This window comes from Spinacia oleracea, chromosome 4 (assembly GCF_020520425.1).
Source record: "Spinacia oleracea cultivar Varoflay chromosome 4, BTI_SOV_V1, whole genome shotgun sequence".
Classification (NCBI taxonomy): domain Eukaryota; kingdom Viridiplantae; phylum Streptophyta; class Magnoliopsida; order Caryophyllales; family Amaranthaceae; genus Spinacia; species Spinacia oleracea.
The window spans coordinates 108718742-108742432 of record NC_079490.1 but is presented as its reverse complement, the minus strand read 5'-3'; the positions used below and the strand labels follow the sequence as shown (position 1 = coordinate 108742432).

At 40.0% G+C, this 23691-nt stretch overlaps 1 protein-coding gene across 1 annotated transcript; it reads left to right on the top strand.

The window, feature by feature from the left end:
- Positions 1-12984: 12984 nt before the first annotated feature.
- LOC110789760 (multiprotein-bridging factor 1b) lies at positions 12985-17101 on the top strand. The gene is made up of 4 exons (XM_021994465.2): positions 12985-13245; positions 14064-14147; positions 16319-16401; positions 16720-17101. The coding sequence occupies exons 1-4, from the start codon at positions 13104-13106 to the stop codon at positions 16837-16839; spliced, it is 429 nt and encodes a 142-aa protein (XP_021850157.1). The 5' UTR covers positions 12985-13103; the 3' UTR covers positions 16840-17101.
- Positions 17102-23691: the final 6590 nt, after the last annotated feature.

Below are 23691 nucleotides of genomic sequence, written 5' to 3'. Positions count from 1 at the left end.
AACGGATCAAGTATTTAATGGCATTAAATACTCCATCTATGAATATTCGGAAACGACGGATCTTGGTTTCAGTGGGAGCTAAGATCGTCACAGGCAAGAAATGAATACTCCGGAAACGATGATATTGCCGGAAACGGAAATATGGATCGTATCGGAAATATGAATATTATCCAAGTCGTAGATGTTGCCGGAAACGGAAACATGGTACGTATCGGAAAATATTGTTGGAAATGGAAATATTACCAGAATCGGAAATATTGCCGGAAACGGAAATATTGTCAGAATCGGAAATATTACCGGAATCGGAAAATAATTCCGGAAACGGAAATATTAAATATTTGTTCGAAACGGAAATTAATTCCGGAATCGGAAATATTAAATATTGTTCGTATCGGAAATAGATTCCGGAAATGGAAATTTAATCGGAAGCGTATCGTACGAATTAGCATCGGACGAGGCCTGCCGGACGAAGGCCCAGCACGAAGCCAGGCCATCGCCCAGCAAGCACGCACGCCACAGCCCAGCGCGCACAAGGCCGCGCATGCGTGGGCCGTGCTGCGCGGGCTGCTCGCACGCGCATGGGCAGCCCTTGTGGCTGCCGTGTGTGTGTGAGTTTCAGCTCATGCGAGATTCCTGAATCTGCAAGAGTCAGTGTATGATTAAATGTCTATTCCTATTGGATAAATTGATTAAGTAGAATTCATGTAGAATTCTAATTCCAATTAATTCGCATCCTACTAGGATTACGATTCCTTTTCCATAACTCTATAAATAAAGGCCTAGGGCTCATAATTTATACACAAGTTTTCAAGTATTCAAAAGTGAGTTTTTTTGAGAGAAAATCAAACACACATCTTGCTCAAAAGTGCCGAATTTTCTGAGTACCTTAAGGGCGATTCTAGTTGGTCAATCTTAAGGCGGATCCGGACGTGCTGTGGACTTTCTACGGAGGGACGACACTTGGAGTCCTAAAAGACTTGTTCTTGTTCGGTTCGGGCGCAGCTAGGGAAGGCACGCAACAAAGAGTATGCATCTAATTATGCTATATGATTATGTGTAAATAATATGTTTCCTGGGTTAATGGTTGTTTCCGCATGATCTATGTATTTGTCATATGTATCATAACCTAACAGTGGTATCAGAGCCCCTTATTATTTTCATAATCTAAATTGCATGAACATGGTTAAATATTACAAATTTGCAAGAATTAAAAGGGGTGATTAATTTTCGTAATTGTTAATTAATTGCAAATTGCGTTTATTTAATTATATGTACGCAGTTTTTCGGCAGTTTCTTCATTACTCATCCGAATTGAGTGATTTTTGTGTCAATTCCGCATGTAAAAGGCATTCTAAAATTTTGACAAAAATAGTATTTTTCTGCCGAACCCAGAATTCTCAAATTCGAAGCCTAACTATGACTTTTCGAAGGTTTTAGTTTTTCGGATGCAAAATTTCGTAAATTTAAGATGTTAAATTAAATATTTGCGATTCCTGTTGATAAATCTTGAATTTTTGATTGACCTACTGCATATGTTTAACAAGTTTGAATGCCTAGTCTTGTTAATTATGCAATCTAATTTGTAATTATGATTAATTTGTTGAAAATTAGAATAATTTAGAATTAATTTGATTTTCATAATTAATTGTAATTTAATTAGAAACCTATGATTAAAAACCACCATAAAAATTGTAAATTTACGATAAATTTTAAATTTTTATGACCTAGACTTGAACCCATATCAATCGGAAATCAATTGGATAATAAATTTTCGATTTTTCGCCCTAAAATTATGAAATTAATAATATTTATTAATTTGTCATTAATTTTAAATATAAATTTTAAATTTTTATGCGATTCATTCAAATAACTTGCACGCACGAAGCAATGGACGCTTCGTGTTACCCTTAAGGGGTGTTGTATAATGCGGGCATGCGACGACGAGCAAGGGAGCTCGTCGCCCGTGCGGCACGAATGCAATGAGCAAGGGCGTAGTGCACGAGCACAAGGCAGCAGCCCTGCCTTGTGTCGTGTGCCACGAGCAATGAACGGATGGGCATGGGCGAGGGGCGAGCCAAGGCAGTCGCGTGTGGGCAGCAAGCGAGCTGCGCCACAGCGCGCGCTGCCTCGCATAACAGCGCGCAGCCTCGTGCGCAGCGAGCGCAAGCTCGCGTGCCACGAGCGCTGCGCACAGCATCACTCGCGCGCACCAGCGAGCGATCTCGCGCGCCAGCGAGCGATTGCTCGCGCGCACCAGCGAGCGATCTCGCGCGCCAGCGAGCGATGGCTCGCGCGCACCAGCGCGCGATCTCGCGCGCCAGCGAGCGATGGCTCGCGCGCACCAGCGAGCGATGCAGCGCCCCAGCGAGCGATGGCTCGCGCGCACCAGCGAGCGATCTCGCGCACCAGCGAGCGCGGTAACGCGCGCGCGCTGCGAGCGATAGCTCGCGTGCGGTGGGCGCTGTGCGGAGGCTTGCGTATGGGACAGCAGCAGCTATGCAACGAGCGCATGGGCTGCGCGCACACGGCCAGCAACGGCTGTGTGCGTACAGCCCATGGGCGTGCAACGCGTAGGGTGTTTGCGTTTCGATTAGATCGTTTTGAATGTTTAATTTGAAAATTTCAGTTCACGTAATTTTAATTAATTTTAAAATTAATAATTTGAATTAATTTCTTGGATTTTAATTTTGAATATTATAATTATAATAAATGGAATTTATTCTAATTATTTTACTAAAATTAAAATCATGAATTAATTTAAATGCGACTGAAATTAAATTAAATTTTGGATTCAATTATAAATTTATATGAGCTTTAAATTTTAATTAAATTTGTATGTTTCCGGTTAGACTAGAAATACAATTTTATGTTTAAAATTAGTAAAGCATATGAATTTATTGGTTTGAGTGGGAGCACTTTTAGTCATAAACTCTTGATTAGGTCTACAAATCCTTAAGGTTAAAACAACTCGATTAGAATTAATAAGGACTGAATAATTGGTAGATTATTGGTGCCCTTGATTAATTGCTGCAAATGTTTACGTGATGCATAATGTGTTTGACTAACCAGCTATGTGGGCCATTCATGATAATGAATGGGTGAATGGTATATATTGTATATGTACTGTTTTGCAGGTTATGAAGTGACTAGTATGGCCCAAATAGGATAGAAAATATGGTCTGCGTACCATTAATTTGAATGTAATTGGTCTAAAGTACCAAAGTTGTTTTTCAATTCAAATATGGTCTGCGTACCATCAAATAGTTGTAATTAGTTATAACTTATCCTATTTGAAGAAAATGGTGCCTCCCACGGAGATTTTCAAGACGGACTTTGAAGTCAAAGCTTCAAGATGAAGTCGGGCCATACTAGATCACAAATATCTTATGCATGTTTTAAGTTATTTATTGCTTTAAATATGTCTTAAAATGCATGAGATCAAAAGCTTGATTATGTTGCATGATTAAGGATTTTAGTTCACTTAAAATCTAACCAACATAGTAAGAGCCTTAAGTTCCAAACTTAAAAATTGAGTTAAAAGGTGCCATGCCAAAATATACACTTGCTTGGATATCCTTTACATCAATCTAGTAATAGTTTTCGCTCAGCGAGGTGTTACTTATTGGTCCTAAAGGGGCAAGGTACACAAATAATTGTGAGTACATGTTAGTTTTGGTGAAACTCAACGATATAAGTAAGGAGTCCTTTTATGTCGTGGCAAATTCGATAGGTTTACCTAATAAGTTCTTAGACGTACCTATCAACCAAGAATAGTTTCTAGACTATTAGCAAAAGGCTTTTGCTTACCTAAGATGTTCTAGGATTAAGTCGACAAACTGTGCTTAGTTCTTCAATGATTTTAGGATCTTGGAATCATTTTATTCACACCTGCCGGAACACATAACTTGAATAAAATGCTTAATAAACATTGAATTATGCATGTATGCTAGAATTTAAGTTTATTAAGAGAAACTGTGAATGGTTATTTATTTGTTTATTCTTTTCAATTGTAGTTTTTAATATGGCAAACAACAATTCATTCAACATTCGATCAATTCTCGAAAAGGAGAAGTTGAACGGGAAAAACTTCCTTGACTGGCAAAGGAACTTGCAAATAGTTCTTATGCAGGAAGAAAAGGAGTATGTCCTAGATGAGGCGATGCCCGAAGCTCCAGGCGACGGGATCACTCAGGCAGCCCTCAATCGTTGGATTGATGCCAACAAGGATGTGAAATGTCTAATGCTCGCCACCATGAGTGCGGATCTGCAGAAAACGTTCATCAACTCAGATGCTTTCACAATCATCAGTGAGTTGAAGAACATGTTCCAAGATCTGGCTCGAGTCGAAAGATTCGAGACTCATAGGCAAATTCTTGAGACCAAGCTCAAGAAAGGCGAGCCCGTAAGTCCACATGTTCTCAAAATGATTGGACTCATTGAGAATATGAGTCGGCTGGATCAGCAATTTTCTCAGGAAATGGCTATAGACACCATCCTCCATTCTCTTCATAGCGGGTATGATCAGTTCAAACTGAACTACAGTATGAATAGTCTGGACAAAACGCTCACTGAGCTTCACGGTATGCTGAAGACCGCTGAAAAGACGCTCAAAAGTGATAAGCAAGATGTGCTTATGGTGCGTGGGGGCAAGTTCAAGAAATCTGGAAAGAAGAGGAATGCTAAGAAAGGTGGCAACAAGGCCAGCCCAACTAAGCAAACTGGCGCCAAATCTGCAAAGAGGAAGGTCAGTCAACCCACTTCTGAATCCGAATGCTTCTACTGCAAGAAGAAGGGGCATTGGAAGAGAGATTGCTTGAAGCTAAAGGAAGATCAGAAGAACGGAACAGTCGTTCCATCTTCAGGTATTTTCGTTATAGACTGTATACTTGCTAATTCAACTTCTTGGGTATTAGATACAGGTTGTGGCTCACACTTATGTTCCAATCCACAGGGACTAAGAAGAAGTAGAAAGTTAAGCAAGGGAGAAGTCGACCTACGAGTGGGAAATGGAGCACGGATTGCTGCATTAGCCGTAGGAACTTACTATTTGTCGTTGCCCTCCGGGCTAGTTTTGGAACTGGAAGAATGTTTCCATGTTCCAAGTCTTACTAAAAACATCATTTCAGTTTCTTGCTTAGATGCTAAGGGATTTTCCTTTATAATAAAAGACAATAGTTGTTCGTTTTATTTTAAAGAGATGTTTTATGGATCTGCTAGATTAGTCAATGGACTTTATTTATTAGATCACGACAAACAAGTATATAACATAAATACCAAAAAGGCCAAAAAGGATGATTCAGATCTCACCTATCTGTGGCATTGTCGATTAGGCCATATAAACTTGAAACGCTTAGAAAGACTTCAAAGGGAAGGAATTCTTGAACCATTTGACTTAGAGGATTATGGTAAATGCGAATCATGTTTACTTGGCAAAATGACAAAGCAACCTTTCTCTAAAGTTGGAGAAAGAGCAAATGAACTATTGGGTTTAATCCATACAGATGTATGTGGACCAATGAGTACAAATGCTAGAGGTGGTTTCAGCTACTTTATCACTTTCACTGATGACTTCAGTAGGTATGGTTATGTCTACCTAATGAAGCATAAGTCTGAATCCTTTGACAAATTCAAGGAATTTCAGAGTGAAGTAGAGAATCAATTAGGCAAGAAGATCAAGGCACTGCGGTCTGATAGAGGCGGTGAATATCTGAGCTATGAATTTGATGACCATCTGAAAGAATGTGGAATTCTATCAGAATTGACTCCTCCTGGAACACCACAATGGAACGGTGTGTCAGAACGGAGGAACAGAACCTTGCTAGACATGGTCAGGTCAATGATGGGTCAGGCCGAACTTCCATTAGAATTTTGGGGACATGCACTAAATACAGCTGCACTCACTATAAATAGAGCTCCGTCTAAAGCTGTCGAAAAGACTCCATACGAATTATGGTTTGGAAAGCCTCCAAATGTGTCTTTTCTTAAGATTTGGGGATGTGAAGTATACGTCAAACGATTAATTTCAGACAAACTTCATCCAAAATCTGACAAATGTATCCTTGTGGGCTATCCAAAGGAAACAAAGGGGTATTACTTCTACAATACATCTGAGAACAAAGTGTTTGTTGCTCGAGATGGTGTCTTTTTGGAGAAAGATCACATTTCCAAAATGACAAGTGGGAGAAAAGTAGACCTCGAAGAAATTCGAGTCGAACAACAAACTCTAGAGAATGCTCAAGATGACATTCAGGATGAAACTCAGAGATCTTTAGAAGAATCTGGTGAGAATCATGGTCAATCTAGAAATGTTACCCCGCGTAGATCGCAAAGATATAGATCTCAACCGGAAAGGTACTTAGGTATTTTGACGAACGAGAGCTATGACGTTCTATTACTTGAAAGTGATGAACCTGCGACTTACAAGCAAGCTATGACGAGCCCTAGCTCCAAGCAATGGCAAGAAGCCATGCAATCTGAATTAGACTCCATGTCTGAAAACCAAGTATGGGATTTGGTCGATTTGCCAGATGGCTACCAAGCCATTGGAAGCAAATGGGTTTTCAAACTGAAAAAGGACAAGGATGGGAAACTTGAAGTTTTCAAAGCTAGATTGGTTGCGAAAGGTTACAGGCAAGTCCACGGTGTGGATTACGATGAAACCTTTTCACCAGTTGCAATGCTAAAGTCTATTCGAATAATGTTAGCAATCGCTGCATATTACGATTACGAAATATGGCAGATGGATGTCAAAACTGCTTTCTTAAACGGCGTTTTAACAGAAACTGTGTTTATGACACAGCCTGAAGGTTTTGAGGATCCAAAGAATGCTAAAAAGGTATGCAAGCTAAAGAAGTCAATCTACGGATTGAAGCAGGCATCCAGGAGCTGGAATATACGTTTTGATGAAGCAGTCAGTGACTTTGGTTTCATCAAGAACGCGGACGAATCTTGTGTATACAAGAAGGTCAGTGGGAGCAAAATTGCTTTCCTAGTATTATATGTCGACGACATATTGCTTATCGGAAATGACATTCCTATGTTGAACTCTGTCAAGATTTGGCTTGGGAAATGTTTTTCGATGAAGGATCTAGGGGAAGCACAGTACATATTGGGCATCAAGATTTACAGAGATAGATCTAAAAAGATGATTGGACTTAGTCAAAGCACTTATATCAATAAGGTGCTTGATAGGTTCAAGATGGCGGACTCCAAGCGAGGCTACCTACCCATGTCTCATGGAATGACTCTAAGCAAGACTCAGTGCCCAAAAACACTTGATGAGCGTAGACGAATGAATGGGATTCCATATGCATCATTGATTGGTTCAATAATGTATGCTATGATATGTACACGCCCGGATGTTGCGTACGCACTCAGTGCTACGAGCAGATACCAGTCAGACCCAGGAGAGGCGCATTGGACTGCTGCCAAGAATATTCTGAAGTACCTGAAAAGGCACAAAGATGACTTCCTGGTCTATGGTGGAGATGATGAATTAATTGTTAAAGGCTATACGGACGCAAGTTTCCAAACCGACAAAGATGATTTCAGATCACAGTCTGGGTTTGTCTTCTGCCTCAACGGAGGAGCAGTAAGCTGGAAAAGTGCTAAGCAAAGCACCATTGCGGATTCTACAACTGAAGCGGAGTACATTGCTGCACATGAAGCAGCAAAGGAAGCTATATGGCTAAGGAAGTTCATAGGAGAACTTGGTGTAGTCCCCTCCATTAAAGGACCAATAGCCCTGTATTGTGATAATAACGGAGCTATTGCACAGGCAAAAGAGCCTAGACACCACCAGAGAGTCAAGCATGTACTTCGTAGATTTCACCTTCTACGAGAGTTCGTTGAAAGAAAAGAAGTCGAGATAAGCAAAATTGGAACTGATGACAACATATCAGATCCATTAACTAAACCTCTGCCGCAAGCGAAGCACAACTCGCACACTGCAGCTATGGGAATCAAGCATATTGGAGAATGGCTTTGATGTCTCTGTTTAATGTTTTAAAGTTTTAGAGTTTAAATCTTTGTAAAACATTATTGGTTAATCATTCACAATAAATGAAAGAAATTCATTTTTCCATTTAATTTGTGGTTTATTAAATGATGAGTCCCTTCAACTTGACGATATATTCAAGATAGACTGTCAGGACCAGTCCTGTGACTAAGAAATGTCTATCAAGTGAACTTGAATGTCAAAGGTTGAAAATGGTCCCTAGTCGGAGTTTTCTGTAAAATTGGACGCATAGAAAACGTTAGACGATTAGAATGCAAGATGACTAGTAGTTCTGTTTCTTGAACTATGTGGACATGGCAATGTCATAATCATTTGCATAGATACTTACTTTGGGAAGACTAGTATCGGACAAGACCTATGAAACTTTACTGTAAGAGATGAAAGTCTGTCATAAGTAAATTTCATTAAATTATTAGACACTAAATCCTCAATACCTGAGTGATTTGAGATTACTTGTTTGAGAACTGGTTACTTTGACGTTGACCAACCGTCGCACCGTAAAAGGAGGCTATAAAGGCAACGCTCAGGTAATCACCTATCAAACGAAGTCTAATCTCAAGATCGCAAGATTGGGATTGTCCTCCCATAAATCGGGATGAGATGCTTAAAAGTTGTACAAGGCCACTCGGAGAGCTAGAAACTGTGAAATGCATGGCCGTGCTCGGATGAATCATAGGCTATGATTATCTGTTTATTTGATCAGTTGAACTCTGAAACCGAGGAACACCTCTGGACATAATAAGGATGACAACTCTTACCTTATGTTCAAGAGCAAGCATCGAGCGACAAAGGAATTAGGAAATGCACACTTGTCCCTAAGGACAAGTGGGAGACTGAAGGAAATAATGCCCTTGGTCCAAGTATGCATTCTATGTTAAGTCTAATAAATGCGGTTCAGTATTAATTAACAAGTTAATAATTCAGTGAGATCAAGTGAGCTGAATGCCTAGCTAGAGGCCGCTTCAGTTCAAGTGGAATTAATGATATTAATCCACAGCTTACTCTTGACTGAACCCGTAGGGTCACACAAATAGTACGTAAACGGATCAAGTATTTAATGGCATTAAATACTCCATCTATGAATATTCGGAAACGACGGATCTTGGTTTCAGTGGGAGCTAAGATCGTCACAGGCAAGAAATGAATACTCCGGAAACGATGATATTGCCGGAAACGGAAATATGGATCGTATCGGAAATATGAATATTATCCAAGTCGTAGATGTTGCCGGAAACGGAAACATGGTACGTATCGGAAAATATTGTTGGAAATGGAAATATTACCAGAATCGGAAATATTGCCGGAAACGGAAATATTGTCAGAATCGGAAATATTACCGGAATCGGAAAATAATTCCGGAAACGGAAATATTAAATATTTGTTCGAAACGGAAATTAATTCCGGAATCGGAAATATTAAATATTGTTCGTATCGGAAATAGATTCCGGAAATGGAAATTTAATCGGAAGCGTATCGTACGAATTAGCATCGGACGAGGCCTGCCGGACGAAGGCCCAGCACGAAGCCAGGCCATCGCCCAGCAAGCACGCACGCCACAGCCCAGCGCGCACAAGGCCGCGCATGCGTGGGCCGTGCTGCGCGGGCTGCTCGCACGCGCATGGGCAGCCCTTGTGGCTGCCGTGTGTGTGTGAGTTTCAGCTCATGCGAGATTCCTGAATCTGCAAGAGTCAGTGTATGATTAAATGTCTATTCCTATTGGATAAATTGATTAAGTAGAATTCATGTAGAATTCTAATTCCAATTAATTCGCATCCTACTAGGATTACGATTCCTTTTCCATAACTCTATAAATAAAGGCCTAGGGCTCATAATTTATACACAAGTTTTCAAGTATTCAAAAGTGAGTTTTTTTGAGAGAAAATCAAACACACATCTTGCTCAAAAGTGCCGAATTTTCTGAGTACCTTAAGGGCGATTCTAGTTGGTCAATCTTAAGGCGGATCCGGACGTGCTGTGGACTTTCTACGGAGGGACGACACTTGGAGTCCTAAAAGACTTGTTCTTGTTCGGTTCGGGCGCAGCTAGGGAAGGCACGCAACAAAGAGTATGCATCTAATTATGCTATATGATTATGTGTAAATAATATGTTTCCTGGGTTAATGGTTGTTTCCGCATGATCTATGTATTTGTCATATGTATCATAACCTAACAATTTATAACTTGAAACTTTAATAGTTCCCATTCTCTTTCATAAAACCTTCATTTTACTTGGTAACTGACAAGTTAGCCTTGCGGGACGTCTCCCACCTTGCGATAGTCCTCAAGGAGCACTCTCCCTTGTTGGAAATACGCCCGTACCTAAATATTTTCTTTTTTTAGCTTGCGGTAACCCTCAAGGAGCACTCTCCCTTGTTGGGTGTCCCGCGGTACGGAGGTACGTGCACGACCTAGAAATAGTAACCCCACTAACTGCCAGAACCGGTTACACTTGTATTTATCATGTTTCGTATCTTATTAGTAACTCATAGACATCGTTCTTATAAAATCATACATAAACATGCTTGAATATAATCATCATAAAACATACTTTGTAAACACATTTCATATCCCACAATCCAATAAAACACATCATTATAAACATATTTCATAAACTCATAAAACACATTTCATAAGGGGATTGTGGGTGTTAGCAATAAATGTTACCTCAACCGTAGTTTATATTCCCTGTTCGATGGATCGTTCTTCCTGAACTCCGAGTTCAATTTCTTTCAAAATATTAAATTATTGAATTAATTATTAATATGATAATAATTTAACTTTGAAATTTCGAATTATTATAAATAACGGATTTTCTAATAATAATGTTAGAAATATATAATTTCATAGTTTTAATGAAAATATAATTAAACACCAATTTTAGTGATAAATATAATTTATGGAAATTTCAATCGAAGTATATATATATAATATATATATTCTAAATCAATTACACAAGATTTATTTAATTTATGTCCTTGATAAATTTAGTACGGTAATTTATTTTCGTAAACTCGATAATCAAATTTATTTATTTATTTCCTGAAAATAATAACAATTCATTAGTAAATAATTATATCATAAAATTTATTAAAACATGAATATTAAGGAATTGATAATCTGAAATTCAGATTTGTCTTACCTAAAGCCCAATTGATTTGGCCCAACTTGAATAAGGAGGAATAAAACAAAGTTTCTGAAATTGAAGGACACGAGCAGCAGGGGGAACACGAACAGGAGAAACACGAGGAGGAGGAAGAGAGGAGGGAGGCTGGGGGCTCAGCTTGGGCGGCGGAACCGCGCCGAGAGGCGACGGTGATGGTGGTTTGAGGCGGCAGAAACAGGCGAGGGAAGGGGGAGAGGGGCGCGAACAGGGGAGAAATCAGGGGAGGAGAGTTGCGAAGCAGGGGAGAAGCAAGGGTGGTTCTGGGTGTTCGACGTGGTGGCTGGTGGTTCGTGGGGTTGGTGATTGGTGACTGACGGAGTGTTGGTGTTGCTTTGGTGGTGCAACGAAGAGGAGAGGGAAGGGAGGCAGGGGAGTATTTCGAAGGAGGAGGGAGAGCTAAGGGAGGTATGGTGAGAGTAGGTGGTCGGCCGGCGAAGCGGGTGGTCGAGTCTGGGTAGTTGGTGGTCGGCAGTGGTGGTTATGATGGTGGCAGATGGCTGCCGGTTGTGGTGGTTCGAATAAGGAGGAACAAGGGAGAAAATTTTCAGATTTTGTTAATTTGGTTTTTGTATTGAAATAATTCTGAAATTGGGTTGAATTTGTAATTAGGTAGATTTCTAGAAGAATAAAAGTTCTTGGTCTCCAAGGCAATGAATGTAGACTGAAATAAGGGAAGAGAGGAAGGAAAGAATGGCTTCCTTCTTCCATGTACGTGGAAGGCAAGAGAGGAAGAAGCTAATTGAAAATTTTGTCCTTTAGGGACATTTTAGTAATTTCAAGTAGTTAGGCCAAATTTCTGAATTTTAATTGCTATTTTAGGAAACTACTAAAAATAGAAATGTTTAATTAAAACAAAGTCTCGTAAAATATATCGTTAACGAAAAATAAATAAATTTTCGTTTATAAATTTATCGTTTAAAATAAATCGTAAAAACGTTTAAAATAACGAAAATTTTAAATTATTTCTAATAATTAAAACGAAATTACGTTAATAAAATATTATTAATTTTAATAAATCGAGTTTAAAAATTTCGGGGTATTACAGGAATAATGGAGAGGAGTTCAGAGATGAAGCGGAAAATCGCAGAGGAGAGGGGAACGAAAATTAAAATAGCAATTAAAGAAAATAAGGGGGAAAAAAATTATAATTGTTATATGTCACGTAAGGGTGAATACCGCCTATAGCAGGTTAGTAACTTGTTAGGCTTAATAATAGTAGTTGGGTCATAAAGGTTGGAGTATTTAGAAATATCGCATAGGTAGGCTTAATTAAAGAAAATCGGGAAAAGATTGGATTAATAATTACAAATTTTCCTTTTAAATACTAGGTATAGATAGATTAAAAAGGGATAAATGGAGGGGGTGCCACGTGTCATGAGTGGTATGAGTTTGGTTTGAGTTTTTAAATACTAGGTATAGATTTCTTGATGTTGATCTACCATGTTGGTGTCATCTGGTGGATCATTTGGGGTAGGGATATCCACTCCCATGTTTAGATTACGTGACGAACTTGAGTTTTCGCTCTTTCTCTCACTTCGAGAATTTCTCTCACTAACCTGCGATCGAATCGAGTCTACTTCATAACGCAAATTCTTACCTGGGATTCTATTCAACATGGCCAAAGCACAAACCTCCAACACAAATTCCTTAACAATTTGTTCAATTTCATTATGCAATTCGAATGTTAAAATCTGCACCAAGTCATACCACAAATGAATGGAATAATATATTTTTAACACGTTTCGGTATCAACGTGATAAGGAACAAAAGAATTTTATAAATATAAATGAAGTGGTAGCCCTAGAACTGGAATATCACAAGTAAAACAAACTCCCATTTCATTTATCCATACTCCAAATATCATCTTCAGTTCTTCACCCCTATCATCTGCAAAATCTCCCCTTTTTTACAACTCAAGAAGAAATGGCAGGAGTTGGACCCATGTCTCAGGATTGGGAACCCGTTGTTATCCGCAAGAAGGCCCCCAACGCCGCCGCCAAGAAGGACGAGAAGGCTGTCAACGCCGCCCGCCGTGCTGGCGCCGAAATCGAAACTGTCCGTAAAGGTTGCTTTTTCTCTTCTGCCCTTTTAATTTCTTGATCAAATATTATGACTGATCTTGTCTAATCGGTTGATCAATTCAGTTTTTCTTTTGCTGTTTTCTTAATTTTCCATTTTTCATGCTAGAATATTGTGATTAGGGTTTTGGAGTTTTATTAAGTTGATTTTGAGATTCTTCGAAATTGATTGTAGCGTTTATCTGGGATGCGTGAATTTAACGCTAGGGTTACTTGTACATGTGTCTATGCTAAACATCTGAACTTGTAGTTCTATATTTTGAATTTAACAAATGATCGTTCAATGGCTTTGTATTTAACAAATAATTTAGGATGAATATTTGCAATGGCTTTGTATTTAACAAATAATTTAGGATGAATATTTGCAATGGCTTTGTATTTTGCTAATTAACGTTAGTAGTGACACTGTTGATTGTTGTTGATGGTAGATGAATTTACTACGCATTTCCGTAATCTTTCGTCTTTTGATGAGTTAAGGTACTCAGGTGTGACTTCGTAGTTTGTATTAGTTGGTCATTGACTCAGTGGTATGTCTGGTTGGAGATTGTTGAAGTTTGTGATAAGTTAAAAGAGAATTTTGTGATTCAGCTAGGTGTTATTTTGCCTTGAGAAGTTTATCAGGATTGATCTGTGCTAAGATGATTTGTTAAAATTAAGTTAATGTGGTGTTGGCTTGTGTTATATTTGAAATTAGACTTGTTTATAGTATGTGTCACACGTACTGCAGAAGGCAAACAGATCCTTTGGCAGTGAATTAACCTTAGTTTCAGATGACTTTGCTAATCTTTCCGTGTTTTGGTTGCAGCGGCTGCTGGGTCGAACAAAGCTGCATCCAGTGGCACATCTCTAAACACCCGAAAGCTGGATGATGAAACTGAGAATCTTGCTCGTGAGTGCCTTCTTTTTTACCTCGAATTGACAATTGCAGACACAGTGAAATTGAACTTGAGGCTTTTGCCGGTGTTGTGTTTTTGCAACAACGGATTGAAAATATGTGGATTGACAGTTTCAATACAGTTGTGCTTCACATTTATTCATCTACAAAACAATACTCCTTCCTCTTAATCGTAGGTCTCTTTTGATTGGGGAAAAAATTTCTTCTCTATTTATGGTTTACTTAGAACACCAGCCCTGAGTTATTTAATAATTCATTGGAGCTTTTACTTGACCTAAGACCTCCAAGAGTAACATGGACAAGTAAATAAGTTTGAGCTTTTTATTTTTGGTTGACATAAATTTGGAATTCGGATTATTATAAAGGGATGGAGGGAGTAATTAGGCATTTGAAGACTGTTATAGGTTAAAAAAATGTTTTGTAACTGATTCATTGTTAGATACCTGTGTCTTAGTAGATGGAGACAAGTATACATCTCTCCTCTCTGTCTTTACCTACTGAATGATCTTCCGGTCATGTTCTTGCTGTTGCTTCATGTTAACATTTAACAGACAGACATAAGAACCCTTTTGGTGAGTCCTGGCCTTTTTTTGGTCTTTACTTACTGAGGGATTACGGATCTGTGATTTTTTAGGTCCAGTGAACAAATAACTTTCAAACTTAGGGGCGTTTGGTTCAAATGGGGGGTAAAGGGAATCAACCCAAGAAAGGGATTGGAAGGGAATAGAAAGGAAAACCCATTGAGATAAGATGTTGTTTGGTGATTTTTTGTCACTCAAATTCCCTTCCTTCTCTCACTAGTGCTCCACCACTCTTCCCCTCTCATGGGTCACCTCTTCGCCCCCTCCACATTGCCGTCAAATCACCGTTGCCTTCGCTGTCACTCCCTTTCTTCCCCGTTGCCGCCCCACCGTCCCTAATTCTCTCCTCCTTCATTGTTTCACCACCACCGTATAAAAGGTTGAATTAGAGGTTTTAATGGTCAAATACGACCATAAAAACTCCAGATCTTGAGTTTTCATGGCCGAATTTGACTCTATAAAGCCATAATTGATGATAAAATAAGGTATTTTCCATTTTTACTCTGATTTTGTTTTTCGAATTTAGGGTGGGTTGGTTTTCAGATTAGTTGTGGTGGTTTGTGGGACTCAGATATGGGTGTTTTTTTTTGGGGGGGGGGGGGGGTGGTTGGGTTGGGCTACTTTTTCGTGGGTGGGGTTGTTTCATGGGTGCTGCTTCTGTTTTGCGGGTGGGGCTGGGGTTTTAGTTGGACGGGGTGGGGTTTCAGGTGGGTCGGCGCGAGGTTTCTTTGATGGGGATGGGTTTTCGGAGAGGTAGGGTAGGGGTTTCGTGAGAGGGGTGGTGGTAGGGCGGCAAGGTGGTGCTTCTGGGGGTGGTGATAGGGCGGCAAGGTGGTGTTTGTGAGGATGGTGGTATGGCGGCAAGGCGGTGATGGGATGTTTTGATGATGATAGCATCATGGTGGGGAGGTTTTGGTTGGGCACTGTTGTTGTTGGGTGCGTTGGTGGTGTAGGAAAGGGAATGCAAATGCCATGGGGGTCGGGAATCAGTTTAGAGGAGTTTGAGGGTAAGAAGGGGGTAAAGGGAATGATTAAAAATGAGGTTAAACAACAACGAAGGGAATCAACCCTTCTCATTCTCTTTCCCTTTCCTGAATACCCCGTACCAAATGCCCCCTTACTATAGTAAGCTCATTAAAGGGATCTCATAGGTAGGAAAAGGACAATTTGTAGGTTCACAACGAAGATACGTTCAGGTTCTGTAGACCTGTACACTTTGTTAGAGCTCTGGTGATTGACATGTCTCAGTGGAAAAAACCATTTTCATAAACTTTTAAAGCAAACTATTCTGACTGCTTTTACCAGTATCAGAAAAAACCCTGTCGGTTGTTTTTGAAGCGTAGTACTTCTAAATCTGTCTGAATCAGTTGATTTACGTTCTGATTATAATTTGTTTCTGGAATTCACAAAATTTATTCTTTGTGAAATTGATTTTGTGTTCAGCTCACAGATCACTCTGTCTCCACTCTCCAGTACATATTTTAAATGCTTGAAACTTTATCTTGATTCAATACAAATCTGGCTTATTTTGCGTAATTAACTAAAAAATTGATCCGGCTTTCACCTAACTGAACTTTGTATCAGATGATCGAGTTCCAACTGAACTAAAGAAGGCCATCATGCAAGGGCGTATGGATAAGAAGCTTACCCAGTCTCAACTTGCTCAGGTTTGTCTCCTTTTTCACAATCATTTTTGTCTTCGTGCAATGTATCGCGGTTATCTTACCAAAGCATTCAAACTGGAGGGAATCTAGACAATATGAAGTCCAATTATTGGATTTACTTTGCTAACTTATGTGCACTGTTTGCTAGTTTACTACGGAGTAGTTGCAACATTTCCTAAAGCGGAGTTTGTTGGGGTGATGGTTACTTGTAGAAATATTTCCTAAACAGAGTTTGTTGGGATGATGTTTGACTCCCCACTTCCATACTTGCAGTATTTGGTTGATATTGTGCTTAAAAACCTACGTGCATTGTTGTTGCAGCTGATCAATGAGAAGCCACAAATCATACAGGAATATGAATCAGGAAAGGCCATTCCAAACCAGCAGATCATCGGAAAACTGGAGCGTACTCTTGGTGTGAAACTGCGCGGAAAGAAGTAGAGACTGAAGAACCCCAAATTTCTGAAATCTTGATTTAAAACTGTTGGGGTTTAATATGTGATGGAGTTTGAAACTGGTGTAAAACACTTCCCAGCTGTTGGCTTTTGTATAAATGTGTGGGTTGGACTAAATCTACGGATATGAATAACACTCTGAATGCATGATCTTTAGTTCCATGCCACAATATGTTTGGTTGAATGTTGTTATGAAGTCATTAAACTTCCCTTCACCAATTAATATCCACAGCCTCCAAATTTACGTATCTTCGTGGGTGTTCTTTCCTGTATTGCTGTTTAGATTTGCCGGATAGATTGAAGATGGTGGTGATGGTAATGCCCGTGTGGCAATTCAAGGTGAAAAGACAGTGAGACAACGAAATAGTGTTCATTTCTGATGGAGCCAAAGATTCATTTGTTCTTTTGGTTGTGGGATGAAATGACTAAATCAAAATTGCTCTTCCCTTCCTTTCCATGAAGTAGAAGATGGTCGTCCCGTTGTTGTCCCGTTATCGCTTTTGGGTCAATTGGAAACAACCTCTCTGCAATTGCAGGAGTAAGGTTGCGTACGTCCGACCTAGGGATGGCAATGTGTCGGATCTGGATCGGGTTCGACAGGATCCAGACCCAGACCCGCTTTTTAAGAGGTGGATCCAGATCCGACCCAGTTCCGCTGGGTCCAAAAAAATCAGATCCAGACCCAGATCCACTGGGTCTAATGGGTCTAGGGTCGGATCTGGATCCTAAATGGGTCTAAGCGTATTTCTTTTCCAAAAAAAACTGTCCCTCATTTTTCTTATATTACATAATTTTTTCGCCCATTTTTTGTATGTAAACGTAACGTTGTTTTAATAAAACCACTAAATATGGAATATTCGTTAATTTTGTTTAGGAAAAAAATCATATTAGCCCTGTAATACAATAAGTATTTAAAGTTTCTAATATTATTATGTATACGTCACGTCAAACAATTTTTAAATAGTTTAGTATCATAAGAACTGAATAAAGTTTAGCACGTAAAGATTGAATTATATTTAAATTTTAATATTTTTTTTAAAAAATTATATATACGGGTTTGTGGGTCGGATCTGGACCGGATCTGGATCTTTAATTCTTGGACCCGGACCCAGACCCGCCCCATTGAACAAAGACCCAGATCCGCCCCAGATCCACAGGGTCTAATTTTTTTGGACCCAGACCCTTAAAAATGGACCGGGTCCAACCGGATCTGGATCGGGTCTTGGACCCATTGCCATCCCTAGTCCGACCCCCCTTACCGCGCTTTTTGCGGGAGTCTCTTTGAAACAGTGGGGTAATGATAATGATGATAATGATGAGTGAGACAACGAAATATTTATCAAAGACAGTGAGACAACGAAATAGACGACGTAGGATACGCTAGATAATCTGTTACCTTTGCTAGGTTACGTTATTGGGTGGGGAAAATCTTTTGTGTCATTGCCATTGGTCTGGACGTCTGGTTCTTGTAAGTCAAGTGTCATTGATTTGGGAATTTTTGTATGAATATCCTAAGAAGCCATTGAAAGCATTTGATGAGGGCTATAGAAAAAAAGGTTGAGACTTGAGATAGTACAGTTATGTGAATTGCTTCAGCTACTATATGTCATTTCTTGGTGCAATTTTTCCCGCTAAAAAACATTTTCCTAAAAAATATATCTTTATTTTTATTCTCTACCCTTGTTTATACAAATTTTTAAAAAAGACTGTCTGACTTGTTAGACCACCCAATCCATGGTCGCGTAGTAGCTGAAGCAATTCACATGCCTTCGAGAAATATACCACCACGGAAAAAGAGTTGCTTGCAATTGTTCATGCCTTCGAGAAATTCCGGACCTACTTGGTGGGTTCAAAGACCATCTTGTACACCGACCATGCGGCCATCCGGTATCTTATGGCCAAGAAGGAGGCAAAGTCTAGGCTCATTCGATGGGTTCTCCTCCTCCAATAATTCGACATTGAGATTCGTGACAATAAGGGAGCCAAAAATGTGGTTGTCGATCATCTTTCTAGGCTTGAGCTTGGCAATGGGGTTATTGATGATTTGCCAATTGAAGATACCTTGCGTGATGATGCTTTGTATATGGTTAAAAGCTCTTCTCTACCTTGGTTCGCCGACCTTGTGAACTACCTAGCGTGTGGAGCAATCTCGGAGGATCTCTCCACTCAATAACGGAGGAAATTGAAATATGATGCTAGGCAATATGTGTGGGATGAGCATATTTTGTTGAGAAGGGGCCCGGATGGGCTATTACAGAAGTGTGTACCGAATGATGAGTTTGCTAATGTTCTCCACATGTGCCACTCCTCTCGTTGTGGGGGGGCATATGGGGGGGGGGGGGGGATAAAACCGCCTCCAAGGTTCTACAAAGTATGCTATGGTGGCTCACTCCGTTCCGGGATGCTTGGGTCTTTGTCAAAACTTGTGATCGTTGCCAACGCACGGGAAATGTTTCTAAGAGGCACGAGATGCCCCAATCTCCCATTATCGAGCTAGAGGTATTTGATGTTTGGGGAATTGACTTCGTGGCCCCTTTTCCTTCTTCATATGGCAATTTGTACATCCTTGTGGCCGTTGACTACATTTCTAAATGGGCGGAAGCAATCGCCTCCTCCACCAATGATCATAAGGTGGTGCTTTCTCTCTTCAAAAAGATTATCTTCCCTCGTTTCGGAGTTCCTAGAGCTGTGATAAGTGATGGAGGATCCCACTTTGCTCATGGGAAATTCAAGGCTCTTTTGAAGAAGATGATGTGCATCACAAGGTTGGTTTGGCGTATCATCCCCAAACAAGTGGACAAGTAGAGGTCACCAAACGCAAGATTAAGTCGATCCTTGAGAAGACGGTTGTTAAGAACCGGAAGGATTGGGCCATCAAGCCTGATGATGCCTTACGGGCCTATAGGACGACATTCAAAACCCCGATTGGGATGACCCCATATAAGCTTGTGTATGGCAAGAATTGTCACTTGCCGGTTGAGCTCGAGCATAGGGCCATGTGGGCCATCAAGACCTTGAACTTTGAGCTCACTTGTGCGGGTGAGCAACGCCTCCTTGACCTCCACGAGCTTGAAGAGTTTCGGATGAACGCCTATGATTCAGCTAGCATATATAAGGTCCGTTCCAAGCAGTACCATGATGCTCGCATTGAAAAGAGAGAGTTCAAGGAAGGGGATAAGGTTCTCCTTTACAACTCTCGATTGAAATTGTTTCCGGGCAAGCTTAAGTCTCGTTGGAGTGGTCCTTTTGAGTTAGTGAAGGTTTTCCCCCATGGTGCTATTAAAATTTGGAGTAGTGATGCCAGCACCTTTAAAGTCAATGGGCATCGGCTTAAGCAATATTTTGTAGGTGACTCTCACGGCACATTTGCCGTTATGGATCTCTTTGACCCCCCACGAATTTGGGGGGCGCCGTCAAGCTAGTGACGTTAAAGAAACGCTCCCGGGAGGCAACCCGTGCATTTTTTAGTGTTTTGGTTTCATGCTCCCTTCACGTGGAGCTCATTTCGTCCACCTTTGCCATGCCCTACTATGCTTATGGTGAGTTCGCTGTATTTTCGGTTCTTTACGGGACTTGCTCCCACGACATTTCCGGTAATATCCTTCTAACTCTCTTGCATTCTTTGGGATCGGGCATACTTTATGTTGGTGCATTGGTTGGATGGGTAGCTGTGTCTCCCCTTTCGTTTTAGGCCTTGAGGATATGGCCTAATTCAAGCTTGGGGGGGGGGGGGAGATTTTATTGTATGGTTGCTACTATGATCTCCATGTGATAGATTGCGTGATTTTGTGCATATTCCTTGATTAGTTTCATTGATTTTCTTTATTTTCTTTTATTTTCGTTAATATTTTCTTTATTTCTCTTTCTTTTTCTTTTCTTTTCTTTTCCTTATTCTCTTTTTCATTTCTTTTTCTTTCTTTTTCTTTTTTTGATCTTAGTCAAGGCAAGTTTTTCTAGTTTTTTAGGATTTATTCTTGATTCGGTCATAATAAATTGGAACTTGTAGGTTAGAGTGCTTTTATTACTAGTTGGTAGAGGTGTGCACGGTTTTGAACGTCTTGGTTCGAGTCTAGGATTTGAGTGTAAAGGTAGTCGGTAGAACTTTAGAGAGCACAATTCTTGAACTCTTGGTTGTGGTAAGACGGTGTCGCTCTCTCTAGTGATATGAAACGGAAGAGGATAGTATTTGCTACCTATGTGTGAGGATTTTGTTCTTTCTAGCCTATTTCACAAACACATTGAATGAGTGGCATGGATCATTGGCATTGACTCTCTTATATCTAGAACTTGACAATTCTCCTTATCGAGACTGCGATCGAGCTACTTTAGGGGACGATAGAGACATTTCTTTCGGTGACTATTTTCTTTTTATAGATTAGGACATCATTTTTTATTTTTCTCTTGTATTTTGTTTGCATTTGCCCCATTGCTAGCCATTTGAGCTTTATCCCTCCATTTCTTTTAAGCTCATTACAAGCCATTAGACTTTATTTTATTTTCACTCTTAGAAGTGATAGGGAAGCTTAGTGTTATTGTGCTCTATGATTGTGATTGAATATGCAAAATGGTGAGAAATGATGGATGTTGATTCGAATGGAAAGTTTGGAAAGTTCTTTATATATTTTGAATAAGAGGCAAAGCATAAATATAGAAAAAGCCAAAAATAGAGAAAAACAAGGCAAATAGAAAAGTTTCACTTGAAACACACAAAAAAGAGAAAATGAAATAAGGAAAATCCAAAAAGAAGTGTAGTTTGATTTTATTCGTTGAGTAAGCTTGGGGGAGTCCCAAATAAGTTGTATGATTTGGTTTTGATCTTGTTGATTGAGTTGAGTTCATTTTATCTTCACTTTGGGATTGAGCTCCAAATACCAAATTTATCCACGCCCTTACCCTTAGCCTAATGTTACACCATAAAAGACCTCTTGACCCTAGGGAGTTGAGTCATTGTCGGTGGAGGGAGGAAATTGTCAAGTTTATAGAGCGGGATTGTCATGCCGAGATTGTCGAGTAGCTTCCTTTCCCCTCTTGAAATTTTTGTCTTTTTGGCACCTTCGCGGCGTTACGAGAAGCTATATTTGAGGGTGGATTTGATCTAGAGAGTGGACGCGATATGCTTGGTTGTACAGGGATAGAGGAGTGTAAACTCCTTAGTTCTCTATGCTTTACATTTGAATCTTTCACTCGACCTTGGACATTGATTAGCGTGCACTCGTTTGTCGATTTAAGAATATTTGCATCCTCTTGTGTTCGTTCCATAATAAAAGTCCGGTTCTAGAATTTTTGTAGTTTTGTTTTGTTTTCTTTTTCTTTTCCTTCCTTCTCTTTTCTTTGCTTGTTTTCGGTTTATTTTCCTTTTTAGGTCTTGCCTTGATTCTTTTTAGAGAGTTATGGGTTAAACTCTTAGGAAACCATTGTGAGATCCCACTCGCCCTCATGAGCAATTGTGTGGTTCAAAGAGCTTGTTGCATGCGCTTAATTGCAACCGTGATTCCTACGACAGTGAGTTAGTTTGTATATTCTTGTAGTTCTTGTTTTCGTGATTTTTAGATTCTCAATAATGAGTTTGTTCTCTCCCTATTTTGTGCTTAGTTTGCTAGAGACTAGCAAACTCTTAGCTTGGGGGAGTTTGATGAGCGACATTTATGTCGCTCTTAGCTTAGCAATTCTTGCCTTTTCTCCTTATTTTAGCATGATTTTCTGTAGTTTTGTGTTAATTTATATGCTTCTATCCTTTTTGTTCTTTTATAGGTAAAAGTGAATTAAATGGTAGATTTCAAGGAAGAAGTGCAGAAAACAGGGTTGTGCGCGCGCACAGGATCTTAGGTTATGATACATATGAATAAACATAAATCATGCGGAAAAACCATAAAGCCAGGAAACATATTATTTACACATAATCATTTAGCGTAATTCAGATGCATACACTTTGTAGCGTGCCCTCCCTAGCTGCGCCCGAACCGAACAAGAACAAGTCTTTAGGACTCCAAGTGTCGTCCCTCCGTAGATAGTCCACAGCACGTCCGGATCCGCCTTAAGATTGACCAACTAGAATCGCCCTCAAGGTACTATATATTTCGGCTAATAGGGCAAGTGTTTGTGGCTGATTTTTGCTTGAAAATCTTACCTTTGAATACTTCAATTCTCGATGTAAATATGTGACCCTAGGCACCTATGTATGGAGTTATGGAAAAGGACTTGGAATCCTATTAGGATACTAATTTATTTAATTATAATCCTAATAGGACTCTAGCTAAATAAACTAAATCTTTTAGGATTAGATTTAATCATATGATGAATCCCGGTAGCCTTAGGATTCGAGTAACACACTTCGAGTGATACGCTAGCACCGCACGTAGGCCTTACGGCCCACGCACAGCGCCAGCCCACTCGTCGCAGCCCATGTCACAGCTCCGCGCGCGCCAAGGCCATTGTTGGGCCTGGCCTTGCGCTTGGCCTGGCGTGGCTTGGCAGCGTGTGTTTGGGCGCTTGGGCTTGCTGGGCGTAGGCCTGGCTTCGTGCTGGGCCTTCATCAAGCAAGTCTCGTCCGATGCTAATTCGTACGACGTGCTTCCGATTAAATTCCCGATTCCGGAATTCATTTCCGATACGAACAATATTTAATATTTTCGATTTCGGAATTAATTTCCGTTTCGAACAAATATTTAATATTTCCGTTTCCGGAATTATTTTCCGATTCCGATAATATTTCCGATTCTGACAATATTTCCGTTTCCGGTAATATTTCCGATTCCGGCAATATTTCCATTTCCGATAATATTTTCCGATACGTACCATGTTTCCGTTTCCGGCAACATCTACGTCTTGGATAATATTT